The sequence below is a fragment of the Octopus bimaculoides genome, chromosome 29 (genome assembly GCF_046866305.1).
Source record: "Octopus bimaculoides isolate indiv1 chromosome 29, ASM4686630v1, whole genome shotgun sequence".
NCBI classification, from domain to species: Eukaryota; Metazoa; Mollusca; class Cephalopoda; order Octopoda; family Octopodidae; genus Octopus; species Octopus bimaculoides.
The window spans coordinates 16,594,125-16,611,624 of NC_142956.1; the positions used below are offsets into that span (position 1 = coordinate 16,594,125).

The 17,500-nt window shown below is 38.9% G+C and overlaps 1 protein-coding gene and 1 long non-coding RNA gene across 18 annotated transcripts in view; one reads left to right on the plus strand and one right to left on the minus strand.

Annotated features, from left to right (window-relative positions):
- LOC149130377 (uncharacterized) overlaps window positions 1-17,500 on the minus strand; it is a 156,508-nt gene that overhangs the window by 100,303 nt on the left and 38,705 nt on the right. The window lies entirely within an intron of this gene.
- LOC106879677 (synapsin) overlaps window positions 1-17,500 on the plus strand; it is a 104,638-nt gene that overhangs the window by 65,830 nt on the left and 21,308 nt on the right. For 11 of the 17 annotated variants that reach the window (XM_089344883.1, XM_089344880.1, XM_089344886.1 and 8 more), the window contains exons 2-4: window positions 3,344-4,721; window positions 13,883-13,940; window positions 16,603-16,694. In XM_089344883.1, the coding sequence (XP_089201009.1) occupies window positions 16,651-16,694 (44 nt within the window). In that variant the 5' untranslated portion in view covers window positions 3,344-4,721; window positions 13,883-13,940; window positions 16,603-16,650. Of the gene's footprint in view, window positions 1-3,343; window positions 4,722-6,314; window positions 7,220-13,637; window positions 13,941-16,602; window positions 16,695-17,500 lie in introns of those variants that run through there. The other 6 variants (XM_089344877.1, XM_089344875.1, XM_089344876.1 and 3 more) reach the window with 6 other exon arrangements.

Sequence of the window (17,500 nt, forward strand, 5' to 3'; positions counted from 1 at the left end):
CTTACAAAGAACAAGTCCTGGGGTCAACTTGTTCAAATAAAGGCAGTGCTCCAGTATGGCCGCACGCAAATGACTGAAACAAGCAAACAATTAAAGATTACACCCACGTTAACGCAGATCATGTAATAGGCATACTTATTCAATATTCCCCCAAAATGCATATTTTCCATAATTTTGCACAGAGCATGACTCATGCTTACTGCACAGTCATATGTACCATAAAATGGCAACAGCTAAAGCAAGTAGGCTTGGATATTCTACAACCACTTCCAAAGATCAATACACAAGGGAAATAACAACTGCTAAAATCACTAAATATTTACTTCCCCTCATCTGTGTATTTCGAATTTTACTTTGCACCACCTTATAATGCCTGAAGTCTTGTAAAGTCTCAGAGTCAAATAGAACGGGGAAATGGATTATCATAAATTTTAAGCTGAACATTTGAAAATTCCAAACTATAAGGCATGAAACATAAGGTAGCATCGAAAATCTGTGCATAAAATAAAATACATAGAAATAAATTCATATATATACTCTTTTACTTGTTTCAGTCATTTGACTGCGGCCATGCTGGAGCACCGCCTTTAGTCGAGCAGATCGACCCCAGGACTTATTCTTTGTAAGCCTAGTACTTATTCTATCGGTCGCTTTTGCAAATACAGATACACTATGCATTAATCATTATGTAAGGAATTGCAATAAATCCCTTTCTAACACATCCAGATTATCATATGTTAACTGATTACTACTGGCACTCCGTCAGTGTGTGTGTGTGCATGTGTGTGTGTGTGCATGTGTGTGTGTGTGCATGTGTGTGTGTGTGCATGTGTGTGTGAAGGCGCATGGCTCAGTGGTTCGAGCATCAGGCTTACAAACGTGAGGTTGTGAGTTCGATTTCCTGAATCGGGCTGCGTGTTGTGTTCTTGAGCAAGACACTTTATTTCACGTTGCTCCAGTTCACTCGGCTGTAGAAATGAGTTGCGACGTCACTGGTGTCAACCTGTATCGGGCCCCTTTGCCCTTCCCCTGGATAACATTGGTGCTGTGGAGAGGAGAGGCTGGTATGCATGGGCGACTGCTGGTCTTCCATAAACAACCTTGCCTGAACTTGTGCCTCGGAGGGTAACTTTCTAAGTACAAACTCATGGTTATTCACGATAAAAGGGGTACTTTACCCTTTACCCTATGTACATATAATGGTAAGGAGAAGGGAGTTTGGTATGCATGGGTGACGGCTGGTCTTCCACAAACAACCTTGGAGGGAAACTTTCCAGGTGCAATCCCATGGTCATTCATAACCAAAGGGGTCATTACTCTTTATGTAGGTACACATATATATGAGCATACATACATGCATTTATACATGCAATCACGCATGCATATATGCATGGTCCATATATGTGTATGTGCTATGTATGTATGCGTGTGAATATGTAAGTATGTGTGTGTGTGTGTGTGTGTGTGTGTATAGTACCGGGCAAAAGTCTTCGGCCACTTTAAACTATTGTAAATTTCTCCAAATTGCCAACTTATAAGTGGATGTCTCGCATTACGTTTTTTAAAGATGAAACACTGGCCCTGCTGGAGTCATTTCCATACCTAATCATTATATTTTGTAATAGGGGTTCTGCATAAGAGGGGAAGATGCAAGACGACCACCAAAAATGGTCATGCAAAAGTTTTTGGCCACCTCACATAAACCAGTCAAGATACAGTGTTTTAAAGCAGAAAAAAATGTCCATAATGACAATTTATTACATAATGTTCATTTGAAGAAGTTATTGTACATTGCTAATATTTCGTGTGGCTTCCCTTAGCTTGAATAATTGCTTCAATGCGCCTGGGAAGAGATGCATCTAAATCCTTCTCCATCTTCACTGGTATGAGATGCCGTTCTCTGTGGCTGAGCTCTCACAACTCTTCAAGATTGAATACAGTGAATGAAGTGTTGTATGTGTCCTTCTAATTCCGTTGGGTTGCACATGTGGGACACATTTCTTATCACTCTAACCAAGTCCGCTATTTGAGAAATCTTGTGTTGAAACTGATATTGTTATATTTTGGAATGGTCATTTTTTAAATTTTATGTTGTTGCCAAATAACCCACACAGACTATATACTTATTCCTCACATCTGTTTTATTATTATTATTACTTTAGTGTCTTCTGTCTGAAATCATTTCACATCAGGAATCTTACGACACAAATACATAAACACATAGGTAGAGAAGAGCCTGTGTGGTAAGCAGCTTGCTTCCCAACCAAAAGGATCCGGGTTCTGTCCCACTGCGTGGCACATTGGGCAAGTATCTTCTACAATAGCCTCAGGCCGAACAAAGCCCTGTGAGTGAATCTGGTAGATGGAAACTGAAAGAAGCCTGTCAAATATATTTATATATGTATATATATATCTAAGTGTGTGTCTTTGTGTTTTTGTTTGTCCCCCCCATCACCCCTTGACAACCACTGTTGGTGTCTTTACGTCTCCATAACATAGTGGTTCAGCTAAAGAGACTGATAGAATGAGTACTAAGTTTAAAAAATATGTCCTGGGATTGATTTGTTCGCCTTTCATGGTGGTGCTCCAGCAAGGCCACTGCCAAATGACTGAAACATGTAAAAAAATATATATCTATCTTTATGCACACATACATACACACAGACACATATATATATACACAAACACATATATCTTTAAATATATATGTGTTCATATCTATCTACCTTTCTATATACTTATCTATCTATATATCTATTTATCAATACCGTAAATCCTCGAGTATAATCCGCATTTTTCCCCCAAAATTTAAAGGTCAAAATCCCTAGTGCATACTATATACAAGGTTAAAAATGAAAAATATTTTCCAAGCAATGTCCGAGTCTCTATTTTCTGTCTGGCAATGTTTATTCAGACGCATTTTGTGATGTCGGGCTTGTAACTGATAGTGATAAATATATAAAGGCAATTTACTCAATAATTATTTTTCACTGACGTTATTACTGTCTGCAAACAAAGTGCACAAAAAAGCTACACGTTTGCATTATGTTGTATATACAATAATAATAAAGGACGTTACCGTATATAAGTTTACAAACCAAGGACATTATATAGACCTCCTTGACTCAAGTTAGAGAAGGGGTACATATTACACACAAGGTTTAGGTTTTTCAGAGGTACAGCCCCCTAAAAATCCCCTGTGTATTATACTCAAGGGCGGAGTATACTCGAGGATTTACTGTATATATGCATATACATATATGCGTGTGTATATATATATTTGCATGTTTGTGTATTACAATAGATTATTATCTTCATTTCTTTTTCTTTTCTTTGATCCTAGGTGGCGCTGCTGTAGCTGAAGACTGGATTTACACCAGATTGTAACCACAACCAAGGAAGACACAGAAATTGAAAGAGAGAGAGAGAGAGAGAGGGAGAGAGATAAACACAAAGAGAGAGAGAGAGATATAGAACAGAGACAGAGAGTGAAGGTGGCAGATAGAAAGAAAGAGTGAAAAAACAGTTTAACAGAGAGAGAGAGAGAGAGAGAGAAAGGGGTGCCAGAGAACGAAAGACACATATATGTACATATATATGTATGTATAAAATTATATATACATATATCTGTGTGTATGATTGCTAAAACAGAAGGAAAACACTCAACAGTTACTGAAACAAGGACCTGTGGATGCAACAAGAACCTAAACTACAATAACCAATCCTTCTTCTTTCACACTTAACCTTTCAAAGTCTTCCTCCTTCACCATCTTTCTCTCCCCCCTCACACTTCTTCCCTGCTGCCTCTCTCTTTATCTACCTGCCTATCTACCTCCAAACCACCCTCCTCCCTCCTTTCAAGCTCTCTACTCCTCCTCTGCTACCCCATTAACTGCTCCCCTTTCTAGCTTCCTTCCTAACCACACCCACAATCTCATACTCTCTCACCCTTTCTTGCTTTGCACCTCCTACCCTTTACTCTTTCCTCCTTTCTCCAAATTCTCCTCCTCTCTAATTTTCACCTCCTACTTTCTCTTCCTCCTCCTACTGCCACTATTATAACTCCTTCCTTCTTTCTCTACATTCTTCACCTTTTTCAACCTATGCCTTCAGCTCTTCAATCTTCTATCTAAAAAGATACAGAAAACGCTTGATTCCTTCATCATTTGGCTCCAATTTTCTCCATCATTTCTCTTTTATTTAAAAAAACAAAAGATCAAAACTTACTTCTTCAGGGGCCTTCTACAATCTTCCTTCAATTTTTTTTAAAAAAAGGTCATCCTCCCATTTCTTTCTTTTCTCTGTCTGTCTTTCTCATATTTAACAAAAAAAGGAAAACAACAAAACAAACAATTCTTTCCCCTCTTCCTTCCTTTTTTGTCTCTCTCCAAAAGTCTTTCTCATTTTTTCCCTTAAATCGTTCCAACAAAACCCGTCAAAATTTCGTTCTCAACATTCAAGGACAACTTCTCGACGGGAGTCAGCTTCCTCCGGAGACGCTTCAGCTCAGGTGACCTCCAGGGCGAGCTACGTGATGCCCAAGAGCAAGGCCAGGTCCCCGTGCTTCCGATACGGAAGGGGCCTTCGCCGAGTGCGCCCAGTTCCCCATCGAAGACCAGCGCGGTCGGGATTGCCAAGGGCATATTCTCAGGTCAGAGGTCAAATGTCAACAAGGACCGATGTAAGACCCTCCTTGTCATTGACGATCCCCACACCGACTGGTAAGGCCCCTATTTTTGTTCCTTGGGATTATTTTATAGGGGTGGGGTGGAGGGATTTTTTGTGTAAAGATGTTTTATATCTTTTTGTTATTTGTAGTAGTAGTAGTAGTAGCAATAGTAGCAGCAGCAGTGATGGTGGTGATGGTCACTTGGTCAGTCCAGGCCCCAATCTGGCAGAGCTATGATCAAGAGATGTTCCAGCAGAAGCCTGGCCTGTTTCTTTTAAATCAGGCACAGTGTATCTAAGACTACATAGTTTAATATGTGCTCATCCTCACTCGCTCTTCTTGTTTTGGAAGACATTTATGTGTGATTTGAGAAAAATTAGACTGCTATTTCTTATTTCTTTATTGCCCACAAGGAGCTAAACATAGAGGGGACAAACAAGGACAAAGGGGTTAAGTCGATTACATCGACCCCAGTGCATAACTGGTACTTAATTTATCGACCCCGAAAGGATGAAAGGCAAAGTCAACCTCGGCGGAATTTGAACTCAGAACGTAACGGCAGATGAAATACCGCTAAGCATTTCGCCCGGCGTGCTAACGTTTCTGCCAGCTCGCCGCCTTATAGACTGCTATTTCTTGCAGATAAAATTACCTCAAAGAGGCCCTCCCATTGCGTTATATGAATCCTTACATTTTCAAAAGTAGATACATGCAGCCATTGCTTTGTTCATCATCCTTTAAACCTTTGGAAGGTCTTGCAGATTTTTATTGTTCCGGTTATCATGATTATTTTTAGCATAAGAATTAAGGAGTTGTGGTCTTGCCCCAAGAACCCATGTTCAGCCATACTTTACTCCAAGCAAGTTGATACAGCTGTTCAAAATGCCTGAAGAGACAGTTTGGTGCTGTAATTTATATTATGTAATTCATGTTATAAAGTCTTGTATTATGTAATACATTGTGAACAAACGTACAGCACATAATTTGAACAAAAACTACTCTCTCTTCATAACCTGTATATGTATATATATATATATATAAATATATACATATATACACACACATATATATACATACACACACAGACACACATATTATTATTATTATTAATAATAATAATACTATTATTCTGCATTCAGTCATCACAACTGTAACTGTTCGTGGCTTTGGCATGACTCAATTAGCTTTCAACCAATATAGACATATAATAATAATATATAAACATATATATATATATATATATATATATATATATAGATAGATAGATAGATAGATAGGTAGGCAGGTAGGTAGGTTGATAGATAGATAAATAGATGATAGATAGATAGATAGATAGATAGATAGATAGATATGTATATATGTCACAGAATATTAACCTTGAATCCAACACGTTCAGTAGGACTGAACCTGGAACCATATGGTTGGGAAGCAAGCTTCTTATATTTTTTAAATGGAAAGATATGATTTGAAGCATTAAAATCACTACCTATAGTTAGGAAGGAAAACTAGTGAAAGAAAAATTGAATTTTTCACTTCAAAAGTTTCTAATGATTCACTAGAAATGATCAAGTTTTGCCAAATTTTTCAGACAAATATTTTTTCTTGAGTGAAATATTTGGTAAAAATAATATTCATAACTATAAAGAAGTGTATAGAAATCCATCACTTCTCAATCAGATGAGTGTGAGTGAGAAAAATTCAAAAATCATGATTTGTTGTTGGCACTCTGTCGCTTACGACATCGAGGGTTCCAGTTGATCCGATCAACGGAACAGCCTGCTCGTGAAATTAACGTGCAAGTGGCTGAGCACTCCACAGACACGTGTACCCTTAACGTAGTTCTCGGGGATATTCAGCATGACACAGTGTGACAAGGCTGACCCTTTGAATTACAGGTACAACAGAAACAGGAAGTAAGAGAGAGAAAGTTGTGGTGGAGGAGTACAGCAGGGTTCGCCACCATCCCCTGCCGGAGCCTCGTGGAGCTTTAGGTGTTTTCGCTCTCAATAAACACTCACAACGCCCGGTCTGGGAATCAAAACCGCAATCCTATGACCGTGAGTTCGCTGCCCTAACCACTGGGCCTCCTATTATTTGTAGTTAGTAATGAAAATTACCCAAAGAAAAGTTGGAATTTCTTATTTCAAAATTGTCAGCTGTTATTTCTAGCATACTTAGAAACCCCATACAGGACCACACTTCACCACCAGTTATGCCGACTTCAGTATCACCATTACCATCACCACTATCACTGTAAGAATATCTGTAAGCATGGGGTCCACCCAAGTCACCACACCATCATCTCCTCACTCTGGCTTTTGGTTTTAAGTCTGTACTCCAGCGCCCCCTGACGAGAAGCTGACTTGTGCTGGGAAGTATGTCTTTGTCTGTTTCTTTTCAAGGGAGATGAATCACTATCACCTGTCAGGTGGCACTGCCTTACTGATGCTAAAAGGTGTGTCCCTGCCTCTGTCATATATCATGGCCAACAGGGATGGACGGGCGGGTGAGCACATACACATGAGTAAATGTGTATATGTATATACATTTGTGAGTATTTCTATGTATATTTGCATGTTGCATGTATATTGCACGGATATCAAATATATGCAAATGTGTTCATGTGTGTGTGTGTGTGTGTATGAATATTTATATGTATATATTTTTATAGCATATATCGGAGAAATTTTGTTTTGGGACTCAAATATCAAAACACGTAGTTGGTTTTAACTTTCATTGCAGATTTATAAAAATACCAAACCGGTTTCGACTCTTTTTTTGTTTATCAATGTGAAAATAGAAAAATAAACATGAAACGGGTTTAGAAAAGATTAAAGTTACAAAAGAAAATTCAGAAAAACATACTTAAATAATCAAATGTTCATACAAGTTCCAAGGAGTGCCAAAGAGATAGACAGTAATACAAGTTCAAATGTTCGATGAATTTTGTAACAGTCATACATGATTGAAAGTTCAGTTATATTGGGGGATATTAACAATTACGACGTGAAATCCCAAAACAAATTCTCCTATATACTTTCTTGTGTGGTTATACACTTCTTTTCTCCCTATATGTATATATATACATATATATATATATATATATATATATATATATATATATATATATATATATGTGTGTGTATGTATGTATGAGTATGTATGTATGTGTATGTATGTATGTATGTATGTATATTTGAAAAAAAATGAATACAAATAGATTTTCTGAAAATATTTCCACAGTAATAATTAGATAATTATAAATCATTAGGTGTTTACAATTTATAAACATCTAATTATTAAAGTGGAAATAACATCAAACACATTTCTGTTCTTTCTTTTCAAATGTATAATTCTGTAGCATGGACTTTCTATTTCTTATTCTATTCTGTATATATGTATATATATATATATATATATATATATGTATACATATATATATATATATATATATATATATATTTATAGACACAGACACACACATATATATATGTATACACACACACACACATATATGCAGACATGTGTATAGGTAAGTATATATATATAATAATAATAATAATAATGAATTTATTGTGTACAGACCTCAGGTGCATATGTTTTAACATATGCATTATACATATACAAGTCCATAATATAAGCAATATCGTATTGCTAAATAAATAAAGTACAGCTATGGATCTATAAGTATACTTACGGATTACACATTGAAAAGGAAATGAATTATGGGAATTCTATCTACACACAGCCATTATGGATTCTTACCATGGATTTATTTTATTTTTTCAAAATTTTTAGCTCGAATTTATGCCAACACTGATTTATACCAATAACTTTTTAGACAACACCTTTCTCATCCGATTTTAAATAGCATTTCCAGCATTCGATTTACTACACTGAAATTCACCCTTTTCTCTGATGAGTGGATATACTTCCCAATAACGGTCATCAACTCTAGATTTCATTTTGAGATGTTGTATATTCATGAAACAGTCGTAAGAACTTCCAAAACCTTTTTTTAAAACATTTTTTTCATGATCATAGCTGTACTTTATCTATTTATTTATAAATACAATATTGCTTATCTCATGGACTAATATATACTGTGATTTTTAAGATATAACTTTTCCAACTTTTACTCTCTAATATATAACCACGCTAATTGAATCTCTAAATACCTTTTAAGGTTTTTATTCATTTCTCATACCAAGAGCACTTATTTGAAATCCAGTACAATTTGTTTTCAATAGACATATTTGATTAATAGTGTGTGTGTGTGTGTAATGCAAAGGAATAGGGATTTAAAATCTAGGCAGGTATCTTTTTAGCTTTCTGATATAACATAAGTTTTACTGGCTAGCAACATCTAACAATCCAGAACATATAGAATTGCTTAAGATAACAAACAGTTATACAGTACTTCATTCAATGAGCAGATTCTGAATTCACTTCATGTATATACATACACACACAAACACACACACACACACACACACACACACATATATATAATGAAAAATTCACCTCAATACATTCCAACCAAAATGCTTCTGTGTTGGTGTTTCATAAAAGAGCTCCCAGTATGCTCTGTAAAGTGGTTGACATAAGGAAGAGTATCCAGCCATAGAAACAATACCAGCTTCTGTCAACTTGTCCAGCCCATGACAGCATGGAAAACAGACATTAAATGATGATGATGATGATGATAGTTGACATGCCCTGTGCATATAATATATATTAACATCGGACTATAGATAACTAAATTACAACAAATATATAGTCTATTTTTAAAAAATATTATAGTGCATTGTTGTACCATTCAAAACTTTTTATTCTTTATATATTAACAATTTTGAAACACCAGATAGTGTCCACAAAGGTAAAATGACATAATAAGAGGTGTCTATTTACTTCTGAGATGCTTGTGTACACATATACACACACACACACACATACACTCATGCATACACACACACATGCATACACACACACATGCATACACACACATGCGCAAAAGTAGGTATATAGTTGTTTAATACGAATGGAATGTTCTTTTCATTTCTCTATTTCCTTTTTTTAAACCTAAGTGGTTCATAAGTCAACTAAGGGATTTTTAGATGATCCCTAGTTCATAAGAAGCCCTCTTTTATTTCTATACACATTTGAAGTGCTTACATATCAACCCTCTGCACACCTACTTTTGTCCACCTCTGTATATGTCTTCTGCATTCTTGTGTCTAATTTCAAAAATATTCCTTTATAAAATATGGAATTTCATTTCAGCTCACCAAACACCAAGGTTTATACATAAGGGTACATAGGGGGGTGTTATAGGGTACATATTGCTTTTATTTAGGGAGACGTTATTGTTATATAACCCCCAGATCATTAATGATCAAGCAGATCTATGATCAAATGAGTTCCAACCATAACCACCTCCATCTTTTATTTAATCAGTAAATCTAGGGCAACATTAATCCTTTCGTTACCAACCCAGCTGAAACCAGCTCTGGCTCTGAGTACAAATGTCTTGTTTTCATAAGTTTTGAATTAAAATCTTCCACCAAACCTTAGTCACAATTTATGTTCCTAACACTATAGCTGAATGATAACTAAGTTTTTTTACTAAATTCTTTGTTATATTTAAAATTAATTGAAAGAAACACAGAGCATCTCAACAGAAATATGGTAACAAAATGGTTAAAATATATAATAGTGAAATAATTCTTAACCCTTTTGATACCAACCTGGCTGAAACCGCCTCTGGCTCTGTAGTACAGATGTCTTGTTTTCAAAAGTTTTGAATTAAAATCTTCCATCAAACCTTAGTCACAATTTATATTCCTAACACTAGCCAAATGATAACTAAGTCTTTCTATCGAATCCTCATGACTGCACAAAGTTTGTGCTGTTGGAAGCATTCGATTTTGTTCAAGTCACATCAATATAGCTGTAGAAGAGTGTGGAAAGGATGACAGCTCAGCATGTCATCTTTAAGGAAACAGACCTATCAGAAAATAATTGACGTCAAGAGGCAGGGATCAGATGTCGAAGATGCAAAGAGTGACATGCACTTCCTCATCCCCTGCCAACTCTCCTCTGTCATAAAAGTCCCCGGCTCTTCTATACTGCACTTGGCCTGAACAGCATCCTCTGCATGCATCAAGCTGAAGAGGCTTTCTCACTTGCTATATATACCCTATGTATGTCTATATATATATATGTATATAAACATAATTAAGGGATCAGCAACAGTTGCTTTACCACATACCGAAATTTATAAATAGCAGTTAAAATGGTAATTCTACTACTAAAATAAGTCTCCAACAGATAGCAATACCTGTCACTCACAAAGGCAAAACAAGAAGAAAAAAAATAACGAAACTAACCATTCTTAGTCAATCATAGACGCGTTTCTGGATTAGAATAGTAAAAAAAATTTATTTGTATGATTTGATATTCAGACACCACTACTGACACATATAAATATATATAAATTCAGGGTTCAAGCAAATCAGGTCCCAGAATAGTAAACGAACCAAGGTCAGGTCAATGACATTTTTGCTTTGGAATTGAGATGTTTTAAAATGTTTTATTCTTACTTATATTCACCTGATGAAAATGGTTTTTTTTGCATGTAATGATTCAATTCATCAATAAAAGATATATCTGAAACAGTTGTAGTGAACCACAATCCATCTGTTGTTATTTGTTTATATATATATATATATATATATATATATATATATATGTATGTATGTATGTATGTATGTATGTGTATATATATATATATATATATATATATATCTTTTTGACACTCATTTCCTATCAAGGAAATTGTCAATGAAGATCTCTGTTGGCCCAGGCCTCTGATGGAATGTGGTGGAATGCGCATCCACCAAAGGTGTCACACAGAAGGACTGAACTCTAAATCACATGGTTGCAAGGCAAACTACTTTACCACGCAGCCACAACTGATAAACTGAAACAACTGCACCCTATTGCAGCTATGGTGTATGGTGCACTGATTGCTGTTATGTTGCAAGCAACTTATGCAATGACAACTGCATCTCTAACATCTGCACAGCAACTGTTAAAATACTCCTACTACAACACATGCTCACATAGTGCAGTTTATAAGAATACTACCTGCAACAAAATGTGCATCAACTGCAGATTTGCTTTCATCAATGAATTAGCCAGCTGCTGTTATTACTATCAATATCAAATATGCTAGCTGCAGTTTTATCTTAATCTTGCAATGCACCAGATGCATGTTCATGTTAGTACAACTGCAGCAGCTGCAGTTTCTTTTTTCAATCAGTGATGCACCAAATGCACGATGATTTTGACGATAAAAGCATCCATTGCACTTTTCAATGTCAACTGCTTTAGCAAAATCAAGTCGACAGAAACATGTATGCTACTGCATTTCTGATGCAAACGACTACACGTTAACAATGCACTTCCAACACCAATAATTGCATTTTGACAATGCAGAGTATTATCTATTACATTTCCAGCACCGGCAACTGTATTCTGACAATGCAGAATATACCTGCTGCACTTCCAATGCCAACAACTGCATTCTATCAATGCAGTGTATATCTGCTTCATTATCTACTGCGCCACCAACAATTGCACATTAACGACACACATGCTAATATGCTAACTACAACTGTTGCATTTTCTATTGACAGTAATTGCAGTTAGCAAGTTTGGTGCTGAATGCAAAACTGCAGTTAATGCACATGCTACCTTTTATCTGTTACTCACCTCAGTCATTGGAGTGTGGCACCTTTGGTAGACATGTTCCACCGCATTCCACCACAGGACCACCACTACTACCACTACTACTACTATCAGTAGTATTACTACTACTACCACCACCACCATGTAGTGTATCTAGGACTACATTATCTAATGTACAGTATAGTAGTTAGTATTAGTGGTTATAGTTGTCGTTTAGCCACGGGTCTGTCATAGTCCAGTAGACCTATGATCAAAGATGTTCTTGCTGTGTCCAGCTGTGACCATCCCAAGTGTTATTCGAACATAGTGTATCTAGGACTACATTACCTCATGTATAGTGTAGTAGTTAGTATTAATGGCTATAATTGTTGTTGTTTAGCCCCAGGTCAGTCCTGATCCAGTAGACCTATGATCAAAGATGCTCCAGCTGTGACCATCCCATCTTTTATTCAGGTGGTATAGTGTATCTAGGACTACATTATCTAATGTACAATATAGTTGTATTAATGGCTATAGTTGTTTTTTTAGCACCAGGTCAGTCCTGGTCCACCAGACCTACAATCAGAGATGCTCTAGCTGTGACCACTCCATCTTTTATCCAGACATAGTGTATCTAGGACTACATTACCTAATGTACAGTATAGTAGTTAGTATTAGTGGTTACAATTGTTGTTGTTGCTTAGCCCCAAGTCAGTCCATATCCAGCAGACCTAGGTCATAGATCTTCCATTTGTGACCATCCCATCTTTTTATATATTGATATCTACAATGTACATTTTTATGTAAGTTGAAAAAGTGTGATTTGTAGGAAGATTTGGCTGCTGTTTCTAGGAGACAGGGCGACCACGTTGAGGCTCCATCATTGACATAAAATAAGGAGAGATGAGGAGGTAGTCATTAACGGAGGGAGCAGAATTTGGTATTTCAAAGAGTAAGAAACTACAAGTTACAATGGTGCAGGAGTGGCTATGTGGTAAGTAGCTTGCCTACCAACCACATGGTTCTGGGTTCAGTCCCACTGTGTGGCATCTTGGACAAGTGTCTTCTACTATAGCCTCGGGCCGACCAAAGCCTTGTGAGTGGATTTGGTAGACAGACACTGAAAAGAAGCCCGTTGTATATATGTATATATATATGTGTGTGTATGTGTGTGTCTGTGTTCGTCCCCCTAGCATTGCTTGACAACTGATGCTGGTGTGTTTACGTCCCTGTCACTTAGCGGTTCGGCAAAACAGACCAATAGAATAAGTACTAGAGTTACAAAGACTAAGTCCCAGGGTTGATTTTCTCGACTAAAGGCGGTGCTCCAGCAAGGCCGTAGTCAAATGACTGAAACGAGTAAAAGAGTAAAAGAGTAATGATAATGATGAAGATAGTGATGAGGGTGGGACAAACCCAGTTACCTCTAAACGTACACATCTTCTTCACCCTTTCTTATTTCTTTCTCTTCTTCATTGACAGGTCGAAATATTTCCGCGGTAAGAAGCTATTTGGTGACTGGGACATACGAATAGAGCAGGTGAGTAACCCGGATGGGATACAGGTGGCATATATGTGTGGGTGCTAGAGGGGGACTTGGGTGTACCTTGTCATTCTGTACTTGGGTGTACTTGTCACTCTGTACTTGGGTGTACTTGTCACTCTGTATGTGGGTGTACTTGTCACTCTACTTGGGTGTACTTGTCACTCTGTACTTGGGTGTACTTGTCACTCTGTACTTGGGTGTACTTGTCACTCTGTACTTGGGTGTACTTGTCACTCTGTACTTGGGTGTACTTGTCACTCTGTACTTGGGTGTACTTGTCACTCTGTACTTGGGTGTACTTGTCACTCTGTACGTGGGTGTACTTGTCACTCTGTACGTGGGTGTACTTGTCACTCTGTACGTGGGTGTACTTGTCACTCTGTACTTGGGTGTACTTGTCATTCTGTACTTGGGTGTACTTGTCATTCTGTACTTGGGTGTACTTGTCACTCAGTACTTGGGTGTACTTGTCACTCTGTATGTGGGTGTACTTGTCACTCTGTACTTGGGTGTACTTGTCACTCTGTATGTGGGTGTATTTGTCACTCTACTTGGGTGTACTTGTCACTCTGTACTTGGGTGTACTTGTCACTCTGTACTTGGGTGTACTTGTCACTCTGTATGTGGGTGTACTTGTCACTCTACTTGGGTGTACTTGTCACTCTGTACTTGGGTGTACTTGTCACTCTGTACTTGGGTGTACTTGTCACTCTGTACTTGGGTGTACTTGTCACTCTGTACTTGGGTGTACTTGTCACTCTGTACTTGGGTGTACTTGTCACTCTGTATGTGGGTGTATTTGTCACTCTACTTGGGTGTACTTGTCACTCTGTACTTGGGTGTACTTGTCACTCTGTACTTGGGTGTACTTGTCACTCTGTATGTGGGTGTACTTGTCACTCTACTTGGGTGTACTTGTCACTCTGTACTTGGGTGTACTTGTCACTCTGTACTTGGGTGTACTTGTCACTCTGTATGTGGGTGTACTTGTCACTCTACTTGGGTGTACTTGTCACTCTGTACTTGGGTGTACTTGTCACTCTGTACTTGGGTGTACTTGTCACTCTGTATGTGGGTGTACTTGTCACTCTACTTGGGTGTACTTGTCACTCTGTACTTGGGTGTACTTGTCACTCTGTACTTGGGTGTACTTGTCACTCTGTATGTGGGTGTACTTGTCACTCTACTTGGGTGTACTTGTCACTCTGTACGTGGGTGTACTTGTCACTCTGAAGTACCCAGAGTAGATAATATGTTGTGTGTGTGATCAGGGTCAGGATTGCTAGCACCCCAAATTTGGATGTGTTAGGTTTGGGGTCCTGGAGTACTCAAGGTAGGTTTGTCGTGTGTATGATCAGGATGGGACACCATTACACCCAGGAATGGGTGTGTAAGGTTTAGGGCTCTGGAGTAGATATGTTATGTGTGTTCAGTGTGTGTAAGGATTGGGACTAGAATATCCAGGGTAGGTGTGTTATATGTGTGTTCAAAGTAGGGCTCTCTAACACACCAAATATTGGTGTGTAAGGATTGAAGTTCTACCAAGGGTAGATATGTTAAGTGTGTTCAGGGCAGGGCTCCCTAGCACTCCAAATGCAGATATTTGAGACATGGGATTCTGGAGTACCCAGGGTAGGCATATTGTGTGTATGATCAGGGTGGGGCTCCATAGTACCTAGGTGTAGGTGTGTAAGGATTGAGACTCTACAATACCCAGGGTAGATATATTGTATTTTTATTCAGTGTAGGGGTCGCTAGTACTCCATGAGTGGATGTGTTAGATTTGAGAGTCTGGAGTACCCAAAGCAGGTTTGCCTTGTGTGTGTGTGTGTGTGTGTTTTAAGAGTGATGCTCCATAACACTCAGGTATGGGGCTTTGGAGTACCCAGGGTACATACACTGCATATGTGTTCAAGGTGGGGGTGTCTTGGTACCCCAAGTATGGGTGGGTAAGGGTTGAGCCTCTGGAGTACTCAGGATAGGTTTGTTGTGCATGTATGTATTCAGGGTGGGATTTCATAACACACTAGATATGGGTGTGCAAGGATTGACGCTTTGGCGTACCCAGGGTAGATATGTGTGTTCAAGGTAGAGCTCCCTAGCACACCAGGCTTGGTTGTGTAAGGTTTGGAACTCTGGACTACCCAGCGTGTGTATCAGAGTAAGGGTCTGTGGTACCCAGGGTAGGTGTGTGTGTTAGGATTGGACTCTGGGTTACTTCATGTATCAGATACAAGGTTGAGAAATATACAGAATGTGTGTGTTTGTGTGTGTGTGTGTCCATCTGCCTGTGTGTGAGAACATGTGTGTCTGTGTGTGTTTATCAGGGTGTATGTGTGTGCATATGTCTGTGTATATACTTGTGTACGTATGTGTCTGTGGATATATGTTAGTCAATGTGTATCTATATGTTTGTTTCTGTACAGGTGTGTGTATGTGTGGGGGGCTGTGCATATATATGTATGTGTGTGTTTGTGTTTGTGTCTGTGTATATGTGCATCTGTGTCTATTCGTATCTGTGTGTGTATGTGTATGTGTGTCTATATATGTGTTTGTTTCTGTGTGTGTGTGTGTGTGTGTGTGTGTCTGCGTGCATGTTTGAAAAAGGGGGTTACTTTTCTTTCTTCAAGTCACCAATCTTTCCATGCCCTTCCAGGCAGAGTTTCCTGAAATCAATGTTGCTGCCTACACAGACCAAGGGACCATGGTCGACATTCAAGTATTGAGGAATGGCACCAGAGTTGTCAGGTAGGTGGCGCTGCTTGTGCTTTGCTGTTCTTGTTCATGGTAGTGGCGGGGATGTTGGTGGTGGCGGTGGATGTTGGTGGTGGTGGGAATGTTGGTGGTGGTGGGGATGTTGGTGGTGGTGGTGGATGTTGGTGGTGGTGGTGGATGTTGGTGGTGGTGGGGATGTTGGTGGTGGGGATGTTGGTGGTGGGGATGTTGGTGGTGGCGGTGGACGTTGGTGGTGGTGGGGATGTTGGTGGTGGAGATGTTGGTGGTGGAGATGTTGGTGGTGGCGGTGGATGTTGGTGGTGGCGGTGGATGTTGGTGGTGGCGGTGGATGTTGGTGGTGGCGGTGGATGTTGGTGGTGGTGGGGATGTTGGTGGTGGTGGTGGATGTTGGTGGTGGTGGGGATGTTGGTGGTGGTGGTGGATGTTGGTGGTGGTGGTGGATGTTGGTGGTGGTGGTGGATGTTGGTGGTGGCGGGGATGTTGGTGGTGGGGATGTTGGTGGTGGTGGTGGTGGTGTTGTTGGTGGTGGGGGATGTTGTTGTTGGTGGGGATGTTGGTGGTGGCGGTGGGGATGTTGGTGTTATTTGCCCCAGGTTACAGGGGCAAATCAGATTTATTTACAATTGATCTTAATGATGGGGTACTGGTACGGTTGTGTGGTAAGAAATGTGCTTCCCAACTTGTTTGCGAGTGTGACCCCTGTGAGCCCGAGTGGATGTTCAAACACATTTTCCTTGCCATATTCTGGGGCATTACCTTTTCCATTTTGTCTGCTGGGGCCTTGAGGCAGCCTGACTTACAGGAAGTTGTACATTCCA